We start from the raw sequence: 21,239 nt of genomic DNA on the forward strand, positions 1-21,239 counted from the left end.
TATCTCCAGAGACAGAGACAGAAAGATCAAGAAAGGGGAGGGAGGTGTTGGAAATGGACCAGGTAAATTTGAGGGCAGGGTGAAAGTTGTAGAGGCAAAGTTAATGAAGTCAACGAGCTCAGCATGCATGCAGGAAGCAGCGCCAATGCAGTTGTCGATGTAGTAAAGGAAAAATGGTGGACGGATACTCGTATAGACTTAGTACATGGACTGTTCCACAAAGCCAACAAAAAGGTAGGCATAGCTGGGACCCATACGGGTGCCCATGGCTACACCCTTGGTTTGGAGGAAGTGGGAGGAGCCAAAGGAGAAATTGTTAAGAGTAAAGACTAATTTTGCTAGACGGAGGAGAGTGGTGGTAGAGGGCAACTGGTTAGGTCTGGAATCCAAAAAGAAGCGGAGAGCTTTGAGACCTTCCTGCTGGGGGATGGAGGTATACAGGGACTGGATGCATCTATGGTGAAAATAAGGCAGTTGGGGCCAGGGAACTTAAAATCATTGAAAAAATTCAGAGCCTGAGAAGTGTCACAAACATAGATGGGAAGGGATTGAACAAGGGGGGATAAAACAGTGTTGAGGTATGCAGAAATGAGTTCAGTGGGGCAGGAGCAAGCTGAGACAATAGGTCTACCTGGACAAGCAGGTTTGTGGATCTTGTGTAGGAGGTAAAAATGGGAAGTGCGGGGTGTGGGAACTATGAGGTTGGTGGCAGTGGATGGGAGATCCCCAGAGCTGATAAGGTTGGTGATGGTGTGGGAGACAACAGCCTGGTGCTCCTTAGTGGGGTCATGATCGAGGAGTAAATAAGAGAAAGTATCAGCGAGTTGTCGCTGTGCCTCAGCAAGGTAGAGGTCAGTACACCAGACTACAACAGTGACCCCCTTATCAGCAGGTTTTAAAGTTTGGTTTGTCTGGAGGGAGTGGAGAGCAGAGCGTTTGGAATAAGTGAGGTTGGAATTGGAACAAGGTGTGGTGAAGTCAAGACAGTTGATGTCCCATCGGCAGTTAGCAATAAAGAGATCCAGAGCAGGCAGAAGACCAAAGCCGGGTGTCCATGAAGAGGAGGAGGGTTGAAGATGGGAGAAGGGGTCACCAGCGGGAGTGGAAGAGTCCTTGCCGAAGAACTAGGCTTGAAGACGGAGCCAGCGTAAGAGTTCAGCGTCATGGCACATGCAGAACTCCCTGAGATGTAGGTGAAGGGGGACAAAGGTGAGGCCTTCACTGAGGACAGAGAGCTGTGCCTTAGAGAGTTGAAGGTCGAAGGAGATGGTCCTTACTGAGGACAAATTCTCTCTTTCGGGATCCATTCCAACCTGACTTTCCCAATCTACCCGCATATTGAAATCCTCTGTGACTATGGTAATATTGCTTTTTTACATGTTTTTTTAAATCATTCATTGTAATTTGTATCCTACACCCTGGCTACTATTCAGAGCCACGTGTATAACTAGAATCAGGGTCTTTTTCACCTTGCATTTTCTTAACTCAACCCACAATGATTACAGGTGTCCCCCGCTTTACAAATATTCACTTTACGCCACTTTGCTTTTACAAAAGACCCACATTAGTAAACACAAAGCAGATGCTGTGGTCAAATCAACACGTACAAACAGAGTATGGTACAAACCATACTCACCAGTCCCAACTGCTTCATTTAAATTCCAGTTCCCCAGTCCAGACCGCTTCATTTAAATTCCAGTTCCCCAGTCCCGACCGCTTCATTTTCACCATGGATGTCCAATCCTTATACACTTCCATTCCCCATCAAGAAGGCCTCAAAGCCCTCCGCTACTTTCTTAACCTTAGACCTCACCAGTTCTCCAACACCACCACACTCCCCCGGTTGGCACAAATGGTACTCACACTTAATAACTTCTCTTTCGGCTCTTCCCACTTTCTCCAGTCCAAGGGTATAGCTATGGGCACTCGCATGGGCCCCAGCTATGCCTGCCTCTTTGTGGGTTATGTGGAACAGTCTATGCTCCAAATCTATACTGGTACTGCTCCCCAACTTTTCCTTTGCTACATTGATGACTACATTGGTGCTGCTTCCTGCACCCATGCTGAGCTCATCAATTTCATTGACTTTGCCTCTGACTTTCACCCAGCCGTCAAATTCACTTGGTCCATCTTGGTCACTTCTCTCCCCTTTCTCAATCTCTCGGTCTCCATCTCTGGAGACAGACTGTCCACTGACATCTTCTGTAAACCTACTGACTCTCATAAATACCTTGATTATATCTCTTCCCACCCTGCCAAATGTAAAAATGCTATTCCTTATTCCCAGTTCCTCCGTCTCCACCGCATCTGCTCCCAGAATGAGGCTTTCCATTCCAGGACATCTCAAATGTCCTCTTTCTTTAAGAATCATGGTTTCCCTTCTGCCGTCATCAATGATGCCCTCACCCGCATTTCCTCCATTTCCTACACCAGCCCTCACCCCATCCTCCCATCACCATAACGGGGACCGTGTTCCCCTTGTCCTCACCTACCACCCCACCAGCCTCCGGATCCAGCATATTATCCTCTGCAAATTCCGCCACCTTCAACAGGTCCCCACCACAAAACACATCTTTCCCTCTCTACCCCTCTCTGCTTTTCGCAGGGATTGTTCCCTCCGTGACTGCCTGGTACACATGTCCCTCCCCACAGGTCACCCACCTGGTACTTATCCCTGCTAGCGATAGTGCTACACCTGTCCCGACACCTCCTCTCTTACCACCATTCAGGGCCCCAAGCAGTCCTTCCAGGTGAGGCAACACTTCACTTGTGAGTCTGTTGGGGTCATCTATTGCATCCAGTGCTCCTGGTGCGGCCTCCTCTACATTGGCGAGACCCAACGCAGATTGGGGGACCGCTTCATCGAGCATCTCCGCTCCGTCTGCCACAACAGACAGGATCTCCCGGTTGCCACCCACTTCAACTCTGCTTCACATTCCCATTCGGATATGTCCATACACGGCCTCCTCTACTGCCATGATGAGGCCAAACTCAGGTTGGAGGAGCAACACCTCATATACTGTCTGGGTAGTCTCCAGCCCCTTGGTATGAACATCGAATTCTCCAACTTCCGGTAATTCCCTCCCTCTCCCTTTCCCCATCCCACTTTCACTCTGCCTCCTCTTCTAGCTGCCTATCACCTCGCTCATGATTCTGCCTTCTTCTATTACCCATTGTGCTTTCCCCTTGCATTCCTTCTTCACCTCTCCTGCCTATCCCCTCCCTGCCTCCCCTCCCTTTCTTCTGATTGGTTTTTCACCTGGCACCTTCCACCTTCCACCCACCTTCTTTATAGGGCCCCTGCCCCCTCCTTCTTCAGTCTGACGAAGGGTCTCTGCCTGAAACGTTGACTGCTTGTTTCAACGGAGGCTGCCCAACCTGCTGGGTTCATCCAACTTGTTTGTACCTACATTAGTAACCTGCATTCGCATTACAAGGTGGATTTTTGATTTTACGAAAATTTTTCCCATATGAATTAATGGTTCTTCGCTTTACACCATTTCAGCTTAAGAAAGGTTTCATAGGAATGCTCTACCTTTGTAAAAGAGAGGGGGACACCTGTACATATTATCTGATTGTATGTCACCTCTTTGTAAGGATTTTATTTCATTTGTTTTTACCAACAGAGCCATCCCATACCAGCTGCCTACCTGCCTGTCCTTTCAGTACAGTAGGTATCCTCTCATGCTAGAGGAACTGCCTGGGATGTTGCTCAATTCATTAAGTTCCTCCAGCGGATTGCCTGTTGCTCCAGATTCCAGCAGCTGTGGTCTTGTCCCAAGTCCTAGAATCATATTTACGAATCATGTGAAAGATGCCATTACACAGGATCTGCCAGGTCACTGACAACTATGTAATTTTAGTTGATTTAAATATCACTCAGGTCATTAATTACATTCTGTGATCATAGTATGACCTGCTTATGTATTTTTTTGTGTGTGAATTGTTTCAAGTAAGTTCATGGGGCAGCCCCGTGACACAGTTTCTTCCTCCGAACTCCAATGACTTTGGTTTAATCTATATGGAGTTTGTACATAGGCTTGCCCTTGATGCCAAAAATGTACAGTTGGCCACTGTATATTGTCTCACATGAGGTAGCGAACAGCTGCTGGGAATAGCACTAGTGAAGGATTAGCATGTTGCTCAGTGTAAATTCAATGGGACAAAGGCCTAGGTCCATGCTGTATAATAGAGATTCCACAAGTCCGCCTCATTTCACAAGTGTTTTCTCTTTTCTTTCCAGACAGAAGGAAAATTACAACTGTCCTTCAATGAATATGCATCTTTCCAAAATTTTACATCCAGCAGATTTGAACAAAATAAACAACATACGGATTTTAGTTTGAAGATCATAATTCCAAAAAAATTTGAACTTGGAATTAGTTATCAGAGTAATAATTTCAAGAAAATGATGCAAAATGTCCTCAAATACTCTGGAACAGTAAGCATGTGATAATATATTTTTTAAACTATTCTGTTGTCCTGCCTTTTACCCACTGACATCAGTTTTGCTGGGGCTGTTTGCTACTTTTAACTGGCAAATGGGAAATTGTTGAAAAATGACAAGCAAAGGGAACGATGGTATTTTGAAAATGGATTTAAAGAATATCATTAAGGAAATGAATGGCCATCAGTCCCTTGTCATTGTTCCCTTAGATCAGATTATATATTATATACAGACTGACCAAGTAGAGTAACAGAATACTTCACTAATCATGCTCTTCAATTGTTCTTGTTCACTTTCAGAGAACACACCTATATCATTCACATTTCTCCCTCCAAGTGGCTCAGTTCAAGGTAAAACCCAGGGACCTGATGCTCCATTATGATTTTTTTCAAAGAGTTAAACAGCTGCCAACAGTTTACAACTATGGAGAATACAGGGAAATCTTTAAGGACTATGGAACTCATTACATAAGTGAAGGCACACTTGGTGGAACATATGAATATATTTGGGCAGTTGATGAAAAACGAATGAAGGAAGATGGTAGGTATTTTTCGTTCACTAAAATATAGAACTGCCCTTAAATTTTGATTCCATGTCACCACAGCATTTTTGCCTCTATTGGAAATGTATCGTGATCTGAATTGCTGGATATTGACACAAGAATGTTAGTTCTGCTTCTGCTTTTGACCATCATGCTGTTTGACAGGACTCCACTTTGTTACACCCTTCACTGTTGTTACTTGTCATTGATATCTGATATATGATCAGATGAACAAATACAAAGGATATAACATACAGTCAGTGCAGTAGCTTTGTCATTGCATTATGGCCAGCAATTGACAGTCTAGAGTAATGTTTTGGAGCCTTGAGCTTTAAACCACCAAGTCTAAGTCCAGATTATTCTCACATGTACATATACGAAGACTGTGTAAAACAAGACTTCAATGAAAAAGCGCAATTAGAATCAAGTCAATGGTAGTGTAAGAGAGGGTCTGTAGTGCTCCCTTATTGAAGTAGAATGAGGCTGTGCAGGTTAGTTCAAGAACCTCATAGTTATACATAAAAAGCTGTTCCTGAATTGGTTGGTGTTCACTACTATAGTTATGGAATTTAAGTTCACTTAACCAAATAACTTGAAAGTAACAAGGCTAGTTTGAGTGTTTGTGGCCAACAGAGTGAATACAATATCCAACTTGGTTCACTTTCATCCTTCAAGAAAAGAAATCTACTTTCCTTAGCCAGTTTGGTTTAGTTGTGACATCAAACTAACACAATGCTTTTGATTATTTGCTACCCTCTTAAATCCGTCCAGCAATCCAACCAATTTAAGAGTGTTAAAGAAATAAGTACTGTCCTTAACAAAAATCTAATGGGAGGATAATTAATAAGGACAAACACAGCCCGTCACATTTGAGTCATTTCCTCAAAATGTTTGTAAACGTACACAGATATAGGTTGAATATAGGAAAATCTAGCTGGAGAAAGGCACTACTTCCCCTACAACAGGGTAAGTGATAATGGGTGAGTGATGAATGTCTTGGTCAGAAAGTGCTCAGTGAAACTGCATAGTTCTTCAATGCCAATTAAATTTTAGATTTTGAAAATACTTTCTAAAATAAAAGTCCTTATCCTGAAATTCAAAACTTAAAAGTTTAAAGTAAATTTATTCTGAAGTACAAATATGTCACCACATCCATCCATTAGATCCATTTTCTTGTGGGCATTCACAATAATTACTAGAAACACTATAGAATCAATGAAAAAAGCACCTAGCAGGACGGATAAACAACCAATGTGCAAAGACAGCAAACTGTAAATGCAAAAAGAAAGAAATAATAAGTAAATAACTAAACAAGTAACAAACAAAAAAATTGAGAGCATGAGGTGAAGAATACTTGAAAGTGAGTCCATAGATTGTGGGAACAGTTCAGTGATGGAGCAAGTGAAGTTGAATGAAGTGACCCCTCTAGTTCAAGAGACTGATGGTTGAGGGTTAATAACTGTCCGTGAACCCAGGTAATGTGGGTTCTGAAGCTCCTGTTCCTTCTTCCTCGTGGCAGCAGTGAGAAGAGAGCATTGTCTGGATGATGGGGGCTCTCGATGATGGATTTTGCTTTCCTACAACAGCACACCATATAGCTGTGCTCAATGGTGGCAAGGGATTTACTTGTGAAGGTCTGGGCTGTATCCATTACTTTGCGTAGGCTTTTCTATTCAAGCGTCTTGGTGTTTCCATACGAGTTCTCGGTGTTTCCATTTCAGTCAATGTATAGAAGTTTATCAAAGTTTCAGATGACATGCCATAAACCTCTAAGAAAGTATAGGCATTGCCATGCTTTCTTCATAATGACATTTACATGCTGGACCCAGCACAAATCCTCTGAGGAATTTAAAGTTGCTGACCCCTTTCACCTCTGATCTCCTAATGAGGACTGGCTCATGAAACTCTGATTTCCTTCTCCTGAATTCAATAATCAGCTGCCATTGAATAGGATGTTATTGTTCTGGCACCACTCAGCTAGATTTTCATATTTCCTTCTATATGCTGATTATTTACGACCTTTGATTCAGCCAACAACTGTGATGCACAGCGGAGCAGACTCGATGGGCCAAATGGCCTAATTCTGCTCCTATATCTTATGGTGCATCTGTGTTGATGGTGAATGTGAAAGTAATGTTGTTGCCAAGCTGAACTGACTGGGATCTGCAAGTGATGAAATTGAGGATCCAGTTGCACAAGGAGTTATTAAGGCCAAGGTCTTGAAGCTTATTGATTAGTTTTGAGGCAATGTTATTATTAAATGCTGATCTTTAGTCAGTGAAGAACATCAGGGCTGAGAGAAGAGCCAATGAAATGGTATCTGCTGTTGACCTGTTGTGATGGTAGGCAATATGGAGCGGATCCAAGTCACTTCTCAGGCAGGAGTTGATATGTTTCCTCATCAGCCCCTCATGACAGTGGGTGTAAGTGCTATTAGGTGGTAGTCATTAAGGCAGGTTACCATGTTCTTCTTAAGCACCAGTATAACTGAAGCCTGCTTGAAGCAGATGGGTACCTCAGACTGCTGAAGCAAGAGTTTAATGATATCGGTGAACACTCCAGCCAGTTTGTCAGCACAGGTCTTTAGTACTTAGTCAGCTACCCCACATGGGCTGGATGCTTTCAGTGGGTTCACCCTCCAGAAAAGTGCTTTCATATTGACCTTGGAGAATGAAATCACAGGGTCATTGGGCCCTGTGGGAGTTTGTGAACATGCCTCCATGTTTTGATGATTAAAGTAAGCATAAAAGGCATTGAGCTCATCAGAGAGGTAAACCTTGTCACCTATGTTGCTTGGTTTCAATTTGTAAGAGGCGATAGCATTCAAGCCTTGCCACAGTTGTCGAGCATCCTTCATGATTCAAATTCAGGTTGGAATTGCCACTTTGCATGTAAGGTGGCTTTTTGGAGATCATACATGGAGTTCCTGTATTTTGCCTTGTCTCCAGACTGGAACACAACTGATCCAGCCCTCAGCAGATTGTAAAAAGCCTCATGGTACAGCACAGAAACAGGCCGTTTGGTCCATCATGTCGATTCAAGTACCTACTTGTTGTCAGTCCTGCACACCTCCAGTCTCGACCCAGCTAACAGGAGTCACCTGCCACTCATTTCCAACTCATCTCCTGTAGCCCATTTAAGCCCAGCTCTCATCTGCAATCCCTGTTCACTCATTGAATGGGCCAGCCTCTACCAGATGCTCCTAAACTTCAGTGACCTCATTGCCAGTTGTGCTGAGTATCTGTTTTCCCTTGTTTTCTGGCAGGTCATGCCTTGTTGTTTCGCAGTTTATTAGTGAAGTGTCGTGTACAGCTAAATCGTCTCAGCAGCTGTCCCTTTGGGCCAAGACTCCTCCACATTTCCTGACAGGATGAGTGAACCAGCAGTTGGCCCAACAGTCTGCTCACCGAAAGGAAGTTATCTGGGGATCTGAGTACACGATCCAGAAGCAGCAGAAAACCACTGACCATCTGCTCTCCTCTCTCAACCAACTCGTTGTCTCATTACAGCAATTCCTTGCCAGTCAGCCTCCTCCCTCAGAGCCTCGGACTCTGGCATCAGAAAGCTTTGATGGATCCCTTTCCTGTCCCATTTTGACTCACACTTCAAGCTCCAGCCATCTCTGTATTCTGCAGACCAAGATTGCCTTCATCTTCTCTCTCCTGATTTTGTGAGCTCTGACCTGGGGCAGTGCCACGGGGAAGTGGAGGGGAGACAGCAGATCGGATATTTTGTCTGTATCAAGGCTCTTGCTCGGTGCTGAACTATACCATGGAATTCTAGAACTACGTGGTGGAGTGTGGCTAGAATGTGGATGAGCTGCTAGGCCTCTTGGAGGCCTTGGGAGATGAGCAGCCTACCTATGAGATGCCAAACCAGCCTCAAAAGCCTCATCACTCCGGCTCTGCATATTGACAAATGCTTTCTGGAATGACCCTCCACATCACTAGGCAGAGCACTAGTTCCCCGAGCCACTTTCAGGCTCCAGAACCCTTGCACTTTAGGAGACTTCCCTTAACTCCCCCAGGAGCATGAGGGTTTGTGGTGAAGCAATGTGTGTGCTTACTGTGGAGCAGCTAATCAGCTATGAACAAAATGTCCACTGCATCCCGAAAACAGCACGATGAGGTGGAGACAACGGGCCTTCTATTTGTAAGCTCTCCCTGGCCCCTCTTTCCAACACCACAGCCTGACTCACTCCCTCTGTCCTCCTCCACACCCCAATGGCTCAATGCACACAGGAGGCTCTGATGGATTCTGGCACAACAGGCAACTTTCTGGACCAGATTCTATGTGTATGTTTGCAGCTGGGACTCCCAACTGAGCCTATTGATCACCCCTTCTGCATCACAGCTGTTGACGGGTGTCCCTTAAGGTCTGGGATGTTCAGAACGTGTACAATGCCTGTGCGCATGAGCAACGGAGAGCACTGTGAGTTCATCCAGTTCAGCCTTATCAACTCACCCAATGCTCCTTTCATCTTTGGTTATCCCTGACTCTCCGCTCATGACCCTCACTACCTGGTCATCCAGTGCACTGCTGAAGAGGAGACCCATCTGCTAGACCATCTGCCAGCAAATTCAGTTGATATTACTCCATATATCCATGGAAATGAATGTAAACAAGTTTACCAAGGCAGGCAGTTTGACCCAGATGAAATTCAGACCGACCCTCAGACCATCATACCATCCTCGCAGATCTTTACCCTGATCATCTGGGATCTTGAGAATCAGATCTGCCAGGCCCAGCAGTACAATCCTGTTCCTGCCCACACACCTGACAACCAAATGTACATGCCAGTGGCCATGCACTCTGAGGCACTCCAAGCACAACCAGGTACAAGACAAACTCCAGATTTTCTGGTGGCCCACTATCTTCTCAGGAGTGTGTCAGTTTGTCACTGTCTGCCCCCAATCTACCCTGTCCTGTTCCTCCAATCAGTGGCCCTCTGGGCTTCTGCAGTCCCTCAGTACCAGTGGTCCCACATCACGGATTTCTTCACAGGTTTGTCACCTTCCAATGGGGCCATGATGATCATGACAGAGGTGGACTGGTTCTCCAAGGTGGCCTATTTCATCGTCCTCCCCAAACTTCCATCAGAAGTTGAGATGGTGGACCTGGTTCTCCAACCTGTAGTTTGCTTCCATAGTTTCCCTTGGGACATCGTGTCAGAATGGGGCCCACAACTTGTCACCCACTTTTGCTGAGCTTTTCACTACCTCCTGTGCACCTCAGTGAGTTTGTCCTCTAGCTATCATTTGCAAACCAATGGTCAGTCAGAAAGAGCCAATCAGCAGATTGAGAAGTTTTTGCACTGCTTCACTGCCTCTAACCCTGCCACATGGAAGAAGCATCTGCTCTGAGCTGAACTTCCCACAACCTACACACCTCCTCTGCCACAGATATGTCACCGTTTGAAGTGCTTCATGGCTACCATCTCCCAATGTTCCTCATGGAGGAGAAAATAGTGGTGATCCTGTCTACCAGGGCCATCGTTTGCCACTACAACAATGCTTGGAAGAGGACACAGATGACCGCTCTAGCTGTCAGATGTTCCTATTGCCACCAGGCCAACCACGGTGTCTCCCGGCCAGAGTAATCTAGCCTGGAGATCATGTTTAGCTGCCCACCCTAGATCTGCCCCTTTACAGATACTCCCACAAACTCTCGCCCCAGTACGTTGGTTCATTCAGGATTACCCATCACATCAATCCAGTCATGTAACATCTCCAGTTGCCACCATCCCTCAGGATCACACCTCCCTTCTGCAAGTCCTGCATCAAGCCTATTGTCCATGCACCACTCAACTCACCTGAGCTGCACCTCCCGAACCTCGGATGGTAAAGGGTGGCCCAGTGCATATGGTTTGCCAGTTGATGGATTTACATCATCATGGCTAGGGTGTGTGGTATCCATTCAGTTGGGAAGGGTACGGCCCAGAAGAAGGGTCACTTTCCTGTCCAATTGAATCCATCTCTATTTAGAGTTCTGCTGGACCTATCTGGATTGTCCTGGGTCATCAGGTACCAGTCGTAGGAGGGGAGACTGGTCCTATCAGGCCTGCACAGGTAGGTACCTCCCAGTCTCTACCTAACCAACAAACCACCTGCCACTCATTTCCAGTTCATCACCAGCAGCCTATTTAAACCCAGCACATATCCACAGTCCATCGAACTAGCCAGCCACAAGCGATTGCTCCTAATCTTCAGTTGCCTTCTCATGCTAAGTATTTGACTTCTCACTTGTTTTGTGGCATGTTGTTGTTTATAATTTTGCAGTTTATTAGTAAAATGTCATTTACTGCTAAATTCTCTCCAATGCTCTGCTTTTGTGGCAAGCCTCCTCTCTATTTCCTGACACCTGTACTTGTCCTATTTTCCAGTACCTTCTGTGTCTTGGTGGTTCAAGTGCTCTTCACAATAATTTTCATCAGTTTCTCCTCTTATCCATTATTTTGAACCTATGCTCTTTTCAGCATTGGTGTCTTGCTGTATTCAAGCCCCTCATAATTTTGTGCACCTCTGTTAGGCCTTGCTTCAACCTATGCTGCTCCAAAGAAATCAAACTCAGCCTCTTCAGTCTCTCACATGTGAATCATTCCATCTCAGCAACATCCTAATAAGTCTCCTTAGCACCTCTCTAATCATGCTTTCTGTGGTGTGACACCAGAAGTGTCCATAGTGTCCTAGTTCCTCCCTGCTCTGTTATGTCCCCCTAAAAAAGACAGTTCTTCCATATGACGTCTTCACCTGTGCTACCGCCATCAGGAATCCAAGGCCCCTACATTTCTCAATGCTGTGCCTACACTCGACAATCTGATTGGACTTTGCTATTCATTGCTTAAGTGGTTTCCTTATTGGTCCTCCAAAAATTCAAGACCTCACATTCATCAGGATTGGAGTCATAGAGCTGTAAGGTTATAGAACCCTTCAGGCCAACTTGTCCAAGCCAAAGATGACATCTAAGCTGGTACCATTTGCCCATAATTGACACATATCCCTCTAAACCTTTCCTATCTATCTTCTTCTTTAAGTGTCTTTAAAATGTTGTTAATGTAACTGCCTCAACCACTTCCACTGGCAGCTTATTCCAAATGTAGACCACCCTTTGGCTAAAAAGGATGCCCCTCATGTTCTTCCCCTCTCACCCTAACCCTCTGCCCTCTTGACCTAGATGTCACAAACCTGTGAAAAATATCGAGTACATTTATATTATCTATTAACAATAAATTATGAATTGATTAAACTCCATCTGCTATTGCTCTGCTTATCTTACCAAATCATCATAATTGTCCTGAAGACTCATTCTATCCTCCTCATTATCAATTAGAACTCTAATTTCCATGTCATTTGTAAACTCATTGACCATGCCTCCTACATTCATATCCAGATTGTTAATGTACTGTATACGACAATCTGAATGTGAATACTCCAATTCTATTGTTTGTGGCGTGGGCTTGTAATTACCTGGTTTATCCCTTATTGCACTTCTGGAATAAAGCTATCATAACTTCTGTCCTTTACTCATTATGGCACTTTACCTATAGCCAACAAGGATTTTAAAATCACTTTCAGAACCTTAACAATCCCCTCCCTTGCCTTCCACGGCAGCCTGAAATAAATCTCATTAGGCTTTTGAGATTTAACAATCATTACGCCTGCTAACAGATCCAAAACCTGCCTCTTAATGGATCTGGGGAAACCTCTAACTGCCTCTCACCATCACTCTTCTCGACAGAAGTTCAGGAGTTAAGCCCATTTTATATTAATTCATACTAGGACAACAATTTAAACTGCAGTACTTGGCTCAGCAAGGGTTATGGAAGAGAGCAAATGAATTTTGCTGGATATATACTCTCATAGAGTTATCAATCACTACAGCACAGAAACCCTTCAGCCCATCTAGTCTGGTCTTCTGCTTAGTCCCATCTACCTGCATAAGTATCATATCTTCCCCCCCCCCACCACCCTCAATGCGCTTCTCAACCATATGCCTATCAACATTTCTCTTAAATGTAACAACTGAATTCACACCTACCACTTTTGCTGGCAGCTCGTTGAACACCAATGCTCTAAGAGATAAGGCAAACTTTTTTTAACCTGGCAAACAACTTAATTCTCCTCATTTCTCCATCCCAAACAGAAAGTGTTTTCCAACATCTTACCTTTGATTACATGGCACTCTTGATGCTTGATGCTAAAGACCCTCATGTGTCCTGGCATCGAGTGTTGATCCAAGAAATACATTTGTTCTGGCATTTTCCCCCTTCCTTCTCAGTCCTGAAGTAGGGTCTCAGCCTGAAATATCAACTGTTTACTCTTTTCCATAGATGCTGCCTGGCCTGCTGAGTTCCTCCAGCATTTTGTGTGTGACACTTTGCATCCTGCTTCTGTTATATTATAATATCCGCAGATGTGGCCATAATAGATTTTTATAGGGTTTTCCCCAATTGTACTAGCATCTCCAATACAATCAAGAAGGGATCAATTTCTACCAGACCCAGAATCCATATAAATCTTAACAGGTACCATTTGCACAACACACTTCTAACCTAGGATCCTATTTAAAGGATATGCTAAAATCTGCTTTAAAAATTCTTTAGGTAAATGAAATGATTATCCCTTTTCATTTTATCTGCAGGACTTCCTATTTTGCTTAAGTGGGCACAACATGTCCCAGAAGCCAATAAATTAATCTCTAATCTTAATCTTTATATAGAAAAAGGGTCAAACGAATCATTATCTGATTCCAGAGGGAATGTACTGCAGTTATCCTAAACTATATGAAATAATGCATTCTTTCAATATTGTTGTTAATGTTTTACATGTTATCAATTTGTAGCTTTGAAGCACATTTTACCATACAGTTAAATCTTACCAAATTATGTCTAAATTTCACCTTACATAAGTATGCTTTCCAAAAATAAAGAAACTCCCAATAGATTCAGTAATAACCTGGAATTAAAATACAACAGCTGAGATTAGATGGATTATTGCCCATTTCTATGTGTGAATCTTACATCAATTGAATTAACATAAAATAGATCATACAAGCAACGCTAACTACACGAAACCACACCAATTGGAATTAGATTGGACACATCCATGTGCATTTAGGAAAATTGGTTTCTATGTATGATGAAAAGTCCTCAATCTAGAATATTATTTAGTTTTGTGTTTCCATTTATTCTGCCTTCCCTGTTGAGAGCTTCTGGTAATTTTTATTTTAATTTCAGATTTCTAGCATTTGCAGTTTATTTTTGTTTTTTGATATCCACATTCTATTTATATTGTTGCTATCACAATGCAGTAAATGAATTGGCATTCTTATACCTGGTGAAGAGAGCTAAAATCTTCCCCTGCTTAACTCTTTGAATGGTGACTCAGACTGATTTCCAAGATTCCTTGGCACACTGTGTCCCTCTTGGGACAATTGCCTCTCTGGTGAGTCTGCCTTGGGACACTTGCCACTCTGATGTATGCTTACATTGTCGATTCGAGTAAACGTGAGTGCCGACTGTCTCAACACTGCAGCAACTGTCTCCTCACGGCACAACAATTTGTGTTGTTGCTGTCTAGCAGCCATGAAGACGGTGCCTTCAAGGCTCATGCCCTTATTTGAAGTGTAGCAACTAGTTAGAAGCCTTCAATTGTGTTTGGCCCGATTGGTGGGAACCAATTAGGTCAAGTCGGAGTGCATGTTTTTAGGTTAAACCTACCGCGGCTTTCTAATGTCAATTTAGTGTTCTTTTTTTGAGAGGGTCCTATTAGGCCTTCATACTGTTTAGAAAAGCAAGTTTACCACACCAAAGGAGGCTAAAATTCAGTTTCATAGATATTATTAAACCATGATCGAAGTCACATTTATGAGTGTTTATTTTTCCATTTTTTTCTGAACATTGGTGACGCATACAGGATGTCCATTAATTACAGCATTAATAAAATGGTAACTTTCAAATTGACTGCAGCCAATCTTATGTATGGATATATATTTTGCCAAGGCAGAATGTATTTCCATTCTTTTAAATTTCCCTTTTGAGCTAATAAGATGGACTTTGGCTGTATTAATAATATAGATCAGTGGTTCCCAACCTTTTTTTGGCCATGCCCCACCTAATCACCTCTAAGATCCTGATGCCCCCGGTGGTGATATATAATTCTTATTATTCAAAAAGTGAACTCCTATTCACCTGGAAGCCTAAAAGACCATTAACTTGGTTTAAACAAGCTTCCAAAGAACATAGCATTCATGAAAGAGAAAAATAAAAGAACCAAAGGACTGTTAAAGTTCTGAGGAAGAAATTGTAAAAAAAGAACATGAAGTGATATTAAAATAATAATAATTATAATAAATAAATAAAACAATGCCGATTCGTTTCTACAGCATACAAAGACAGATACTCCGTTTAAAAGAGATGACGCAATGTACACACCTTCACACCACCAAGAACCGAAAGCTACTGCAAAAAGCAGCATTGGCGCAACCTCGTACGAGTTTCTCACGTGTTTGGATTTGTTCATTCGTTCCTTCCTACATCAGTCAATTCATTAATTTAATGCTGAAAGCCATTTGACGGTTGTAATGATGGTGATACACTATATATACAGTACATACACAATTACACATGTACATACACACAAGTATTTTTATGTATGCATACTGTATATACACATGTATTAACTCACACACACACTCATACTCACACAGACTTTCTAGAAAAAATACACTGTTAATAACTCATTCTCGAATTGCCCCCCTTAAAAATCAAATTACCCCCCTGTGGGGCGTACGCCCCATGTTGGGAACCACTGATATAGATAGAGTCACGTTTTCACTTGCTAGCAGGAGGAGCTTTCTTCACTGCTGCTAGGAGACTCTGCTAGGAGCTGATAAAATGTACCCCTTGGCACCCCATGAGTGCCAAAAGATGTGGTAGATGTATAGAAAATTTCTAATCATGACATATTTATCAATGGACGCCTGCGGTGAATGAACAGGTCCATTGTTCAAACCAAGCAAGTGCTGCCCTCAGATCCAAAATTAATTACACAGCTGCTTTGGAGCTAATCACATTGCTTTTAGCTCCACACTATTTTACTGTGACTGAGGAGCAAGGATCAGAGATAAGAATATTATCTGTGCTGCGTATTACATGCAGAATTGATTATTGCAGAACTCATAATACCTCTAAGATTGTTTGATTAACTTGCACATGCACGGAATGGCGTAACATCACTTGTCCAGAGGTAGCAGTCTATAGCTCACTGAGTGGAGACCACTTTCAATATCCTTTATTTTGTCCCCTGGTATGTTAAATTGAAGATTTAAAATCTACAGTGTGGGAAACAGTCAGTGATTAAAAAGACAATGCCGGTAAACTTATTGATCGGGAGGAGCTAACCCACAGGTTTAAGAGCTTGTATGTTGAAGAGGTTGAAGAAACATCAAAGGAATTAATTGAAAAGGGGAGAATAAACAGTTGCTATATTTCTGATTCAAAACCCACAGTGGACAGGAGCTTCAACTGCTCTTGTTACACTTTCCCCATTCACCTTTTATTGATGGATTGTTGATCTCCTTATCTTCATCAACGTAGCTCTTGCACCTTTTTATTTAGCTACAATATACTTTCTTCATAGCTGCTACACTATTTTCTGAATGACAACCACAAAATACTGAAGGAACTCAGCAGGTCAGGCAGCTTCTAGGGAGAGGAATAAAGAGTTAATATTTTGGGCCACGACTGGGAAAAGAAAAGGGAAGATGTCAGAGGAAAAGGTCGGGTGGTGGTAAGAGTATAAGCTAGAAAGTAATAGGTAAACCCAGATGAGGCAGAAGGCAGGTGGTGGGGGGGGGGGGGGAAGAAATTGAGAAGCTTGGAGGTGACAGATGGAAAAGGTAATGAGATGAAGAAGAAGGAATCTGCAAGAAGAGGGTGGACAATGGGAGAAAGGGAAGGAGGGAGGGACAGCAGAGGGAGGTATTAGGCAGCTGAGCAGAAGAGAAGGTGTAAGAGATGAGCTCGAATGGGGAATAGAAAAATAGAGTAGGGAGAGGGGAAGAAATCAATGTTCAAGCAATCAGGTTTCAGATCAGCCAGATGGAATATGAGGTTTTGCTTCTCCACACTGAAAGTGGCCTCATTGTGGCAGTAGAGGAGTCGGTGGACAAACACGACAGAACGGGAATGGCCAGTGGGATTAAAGTGGTTGGCCACTGGGAAATCCTGCTTGTTGCAAATGGAGCAAAGTTGTCAGACAAGGTGTTTCTCCTGATCTATACTGGGTCTCAACGATGTAGAGGTGGCATGCTATTGCCTTCTTCTGGTACCATGGGATCATTCAGTCATGGCTGATTTATTACCCCACTCAAACCCATTCTCCTACCTTCTCCCAGTAACCTTTAACACCCTGACTAACAAAGAACCTATAAACCCCAGCTTTAAATATATACAATGACTTGGCCTCCACAGTCTTCCGTGATAATAAATTCCACAGATTCACTACACTGTGACTACAGAAATCCCTCCTTATCTCTGTTCTAAAGGGATGTCCCTCTGCCATAGTTAATTCTGATGCTGTGTCTTCAGGTCCTAGACTCCCCCATTAGAAAAAAATATGCTTTCCACATTAACTCCTTCTAGGCCATTCAATATAACATGCCCCCTCATTACTTGAAAGTCCAGTGAGTACAGGACCAGCACCATCAAATGCTCTTCATACATTAACCCTTTCATTCCTGGAATCATTCTCACGAGCCTCCTCTGGACACTCTTCAACGTCAACACATCTTTTCATAGAAAGGGACCCAAAACTGCTCACAATACTCCAAGTGCATTATGACGAATGGCTTACAAAACCCTAGCATCACATCCTTGCTCTTATATTCCTGTCCTCTTGAAATGAATGTTACCACTGCTTTGCCTTCCTTACCACTGACTCAACCTGCAAGTTAACATTAAGTGAATCCTGCACTATGATTCTCAAGTCCCTTTTCAGCTCTAATTTTTGAATATTTTCCCGTTTAGAAAATAGTCTATGCTTGATTCCTTCTACAGAAGTGCATGACCATACACTATATTCCATCTGCCACTTCTTTGCCCATTTTCCCAATCTGTCCAAGTCCTTCAGCAGACTCCCTGCTTTCTCAACATTACCTGCCCCTCCACTCACCTTTGTATCATCCGCAAACTTGGCCACAAAGCCATCAATTCCTTCATCCCAATCATTGGCATGCAGCATAATGTGAAAAGAAGGGTCCCAATTCTGAACCCTGCGGAACGCCATTAATCACTGTCAGCCAACCAAAGTAGGTTCCCCTTATTCTGACTCTTTGCCCCTTGCCAGTCAGCAAAGCTTTTATCTCTGCTAGTGTCTTTCCTATAATACCATGGGCTCTTACCTTATTACACAGTCTCATGTGCTGCACCTTATCAAAAGCAATCTGAATACCCAAGTAAACAACATCCACTGGCTCTCCTTTCTCTACCTTGTCTGCTATTTCCTCAAAAAATTCCAACAGATTTGTCAGGCAAGATTTCCCCTCAAGAACATTGGCCGACAAGTACCCTAAAGCCTCTTCCTTAGTAATAGACTCCAACATTTTCTGAACCACTGAAATCAGGCTAACTGGCCTATAATTTTCTTTCTTCTGACTCCACCCCCCCCCCCCTTCTTTAAGGCTACGTCCACACTACGCCAGATAATTCCGTAGCCAGAGCTTTATCTCTTCGTTTTTACCCTCCATCCACACTGAAACGGCGTTTTCGTCCCCTGAAACCGGAGCTTTTCAGAAACACTTTCCAGCGTGGGTATTTTTGAAAACGTCGCTCGGGCAGGTCAGTGTGGATGCGGTAACTGGAGAAATCTGAAAACGCTGTCAGACGGCAGCGCGCCATTTCATTGTTTTCTTGAAGGCAACCTAACAATTTCAGAACAGACGGCAACGAGACTGAAACCAGAAGAGTTAGAAATGTACTCACCAAATACTTTGACCCATAACTTACTGAATAAATAAGTAAAACACTTTGCCCTGTTTTCTGTCCTTGCTTGTATGAAGGTGGTTTACCTATTTATGCTTCTCTGACAATAGATGTGTAACAGCCTAATGTAACATTGTATGGAAATACAAGATAACACTGATACAGACATGTTTTACACATTTACCAAGGTGCTTTATTAATGCAACAGAGTTAGTCAGTTTTTCAATGTTCGTCGTCAGCTGGGTCATACTGTCCATGAACTCCTTGTCGGTTGCCTCCATACACTCCAGTATTTGTTTTCTTCTTACTTTTAAGTCCTCCTGCATGAAAGGCAATGGCTGTCCGTCATTTACGTTTATCTAGTTTGTAACTGAATAAACACACACCGACTTTCACAGCAAGATTCAACACCAAACATGTCACTTGTTTTCAGTGGATGTGTCCTGCACATGGCCAGTAGGAGGAGATTCACTGAAATCTCCATTTCAATGTAGACAGAGATTTTTTTTTAAACGCTTAGTGTGGACGCCTATCGTTTTTACACAAAACCGGCATTTTCAATATTATCCGGTCTAGTGTGGATGCAGCCTAAGAGTTGGGTGACAATTCCAGTCCTCCAGAACCATTCCTGTATTCAGTACTTCTTGAAAGATCATTTCTACTGCCTCCAACAATCTCTTCAGCTACTTCTTTCAAAACCCTGGAGTGTAATCCTTCTGGTCCAGGTGACTTAACTACTTTCAGAGTTTTCAACCTCCCAAGCAGCTTTTCCTCAGTAATAGCAACTACAGCCACTTCTTCCTTCTGACATTCTTGAATTTCTGGCATATTGCTAGTGTCTTCCACAATGAAGACTAAAGCAAAGTACTTAATAAGTTTGTCCACCATTTCTTTGTTCTCCATCATTATGTCTCCCGCATCATTTTTCAACAGTCCAATACTCAGTTTTGCCTCTCTTTTATTCTTTATATATCTGAAAAAAACTTCTGTTATTCTCGTTGATATCATGGGCTAGCTTACCTTCATATTTCATCTTTTCTCATGTTATAGTTTATTTTAGTTGCCATCTATTGGTTTTTAAAAGCTTTCCAACCTTCTAATTTCCCAATAATTTTTGCTACATTATGTGCCCTCCCTTTTGCTTAAGTGCTGCCTTTCACTTACTTTGTCAGCCATGGTTGCCTCATCCTCCCTTTAGAATACTTCTTCATCTGTGGGATGTATCTCTTCTGCACCTTCTGAATTGACCCCAGAAACTCCAGCCATTGCTGTTCTGCTGTCATCCATGCTTTTCCCCCCTTCCAATCAACTTTGTCCAGCTCCTCTCTCATACCTCTGTAATTCCTTTTACTCCACTGTAATACTGATACATCTGACCCTATCTTCTCCCTCTCAAACTACAGGGTGAATATAACGATAATATAGTCACTTACTCCTGAGGGCTCCTTTACCTTAAGGTCCCTAATCAAATCTGGTTCATTACACAACACTAAAACACGAATTGTCTTTCCCCTAGAGGGTTCAACCAAAAGTTGCTCTAAGATTCACTAAGTTTTTCCCAATGTACCTGCATATGGAAATCCCCCATGACTATTGTAGCAGTGCCCTTATTATATGCCTTTTCTATTTCCTGTCGAAATTTATATCCCACATCTGGCTACTGTTTGGGGTCTGGTATATAACTCCCATCGGTGTCTTTTTACCCTTGCAGCTTCTTAACACTACCCACAAAGAGTCTACATCTTATAATTCGATGTCACCTCTTCCTAAGGATTTAATTTCACTTTTAACTAACAGAGCCATCTCACCCTCTCAACCTACCCGCCCGTCCTTTTGATACAAGTTGTATCCTTGGACGTTAATATCCCAACTATAATCTTCTTTCAGCCACAACTCAATGATGCCCACAGTGTCAAACCTGCCAATCTCTAGCTGTGCTACAAAATAGTCTACCTTATTCTGTATGTGGTGTACATTCAAATATAGCACTTTCAGTCGTGTATTTAATGTCCATTTCAATTTTGCTGCCATGTTCCACTTCAGCTCATCCACTGACTGCAGTTTTGCCCTATCGTCAATACAAAACACTGACTTGTATATGAATCGCCCCAACCTCAGCCCTATCACTCTCCCATCTCCTTCCAAATTAGTTTAACGCCTCCCCAAAAGCTCTACAGACAGAGAGAAGTGATTCTCATGTGCTCTCTGGAAGATGCAGTGCCATTAACGTAGCTCTCTCTGTATGAAGAATACGGTAACTACTCCTTTTT

At 42.9% G+C, this 21,239-nt stretch overlaps 1 protein-coding gene across 1 annotated transcript in view; it reads left to right on the forward strand.

The window, feature by feature from the left end:
• The window catches only part of dab1a (DAB adaptor protein 1a), a 360,974-nt gene that overhangs the window by 326,030 nt on the left and 13,705 nt on the right, over nucleotides 1-21,239 (forward strand). The window contains exons 20-21 of the mRNA XM_059983518.1: nucleotides 4,244-4,441; nucleotides 4,747-4,987. Coding sequence (XP_059839501.1) covers nucleotides 4,244-4,441; nucleotides 4,747-4,987 — 439 coding nt within the window. The remainder of the gene's footprint in view (nucleotides 1-4,243; nucleotides 4,442-4,746; nucleotides 4,988-21,239) is intronic.

The sequence above is a fragment of the Hypanus sabinus genome, chromosome 11, assembly GCF_030144855.1.
Source record: "Hypanus sabinus isolate sHypSab1 chromosome 11, sHypSab1.hap1, whole genome shotgun sequence".
Taxonomy (NCBI): Eukaryota; Metazoa; Chordata; class Chondrichthyes; order Myliobatiformes; family Dasyatidae; genus Hypanus; species Hypanus sabinus.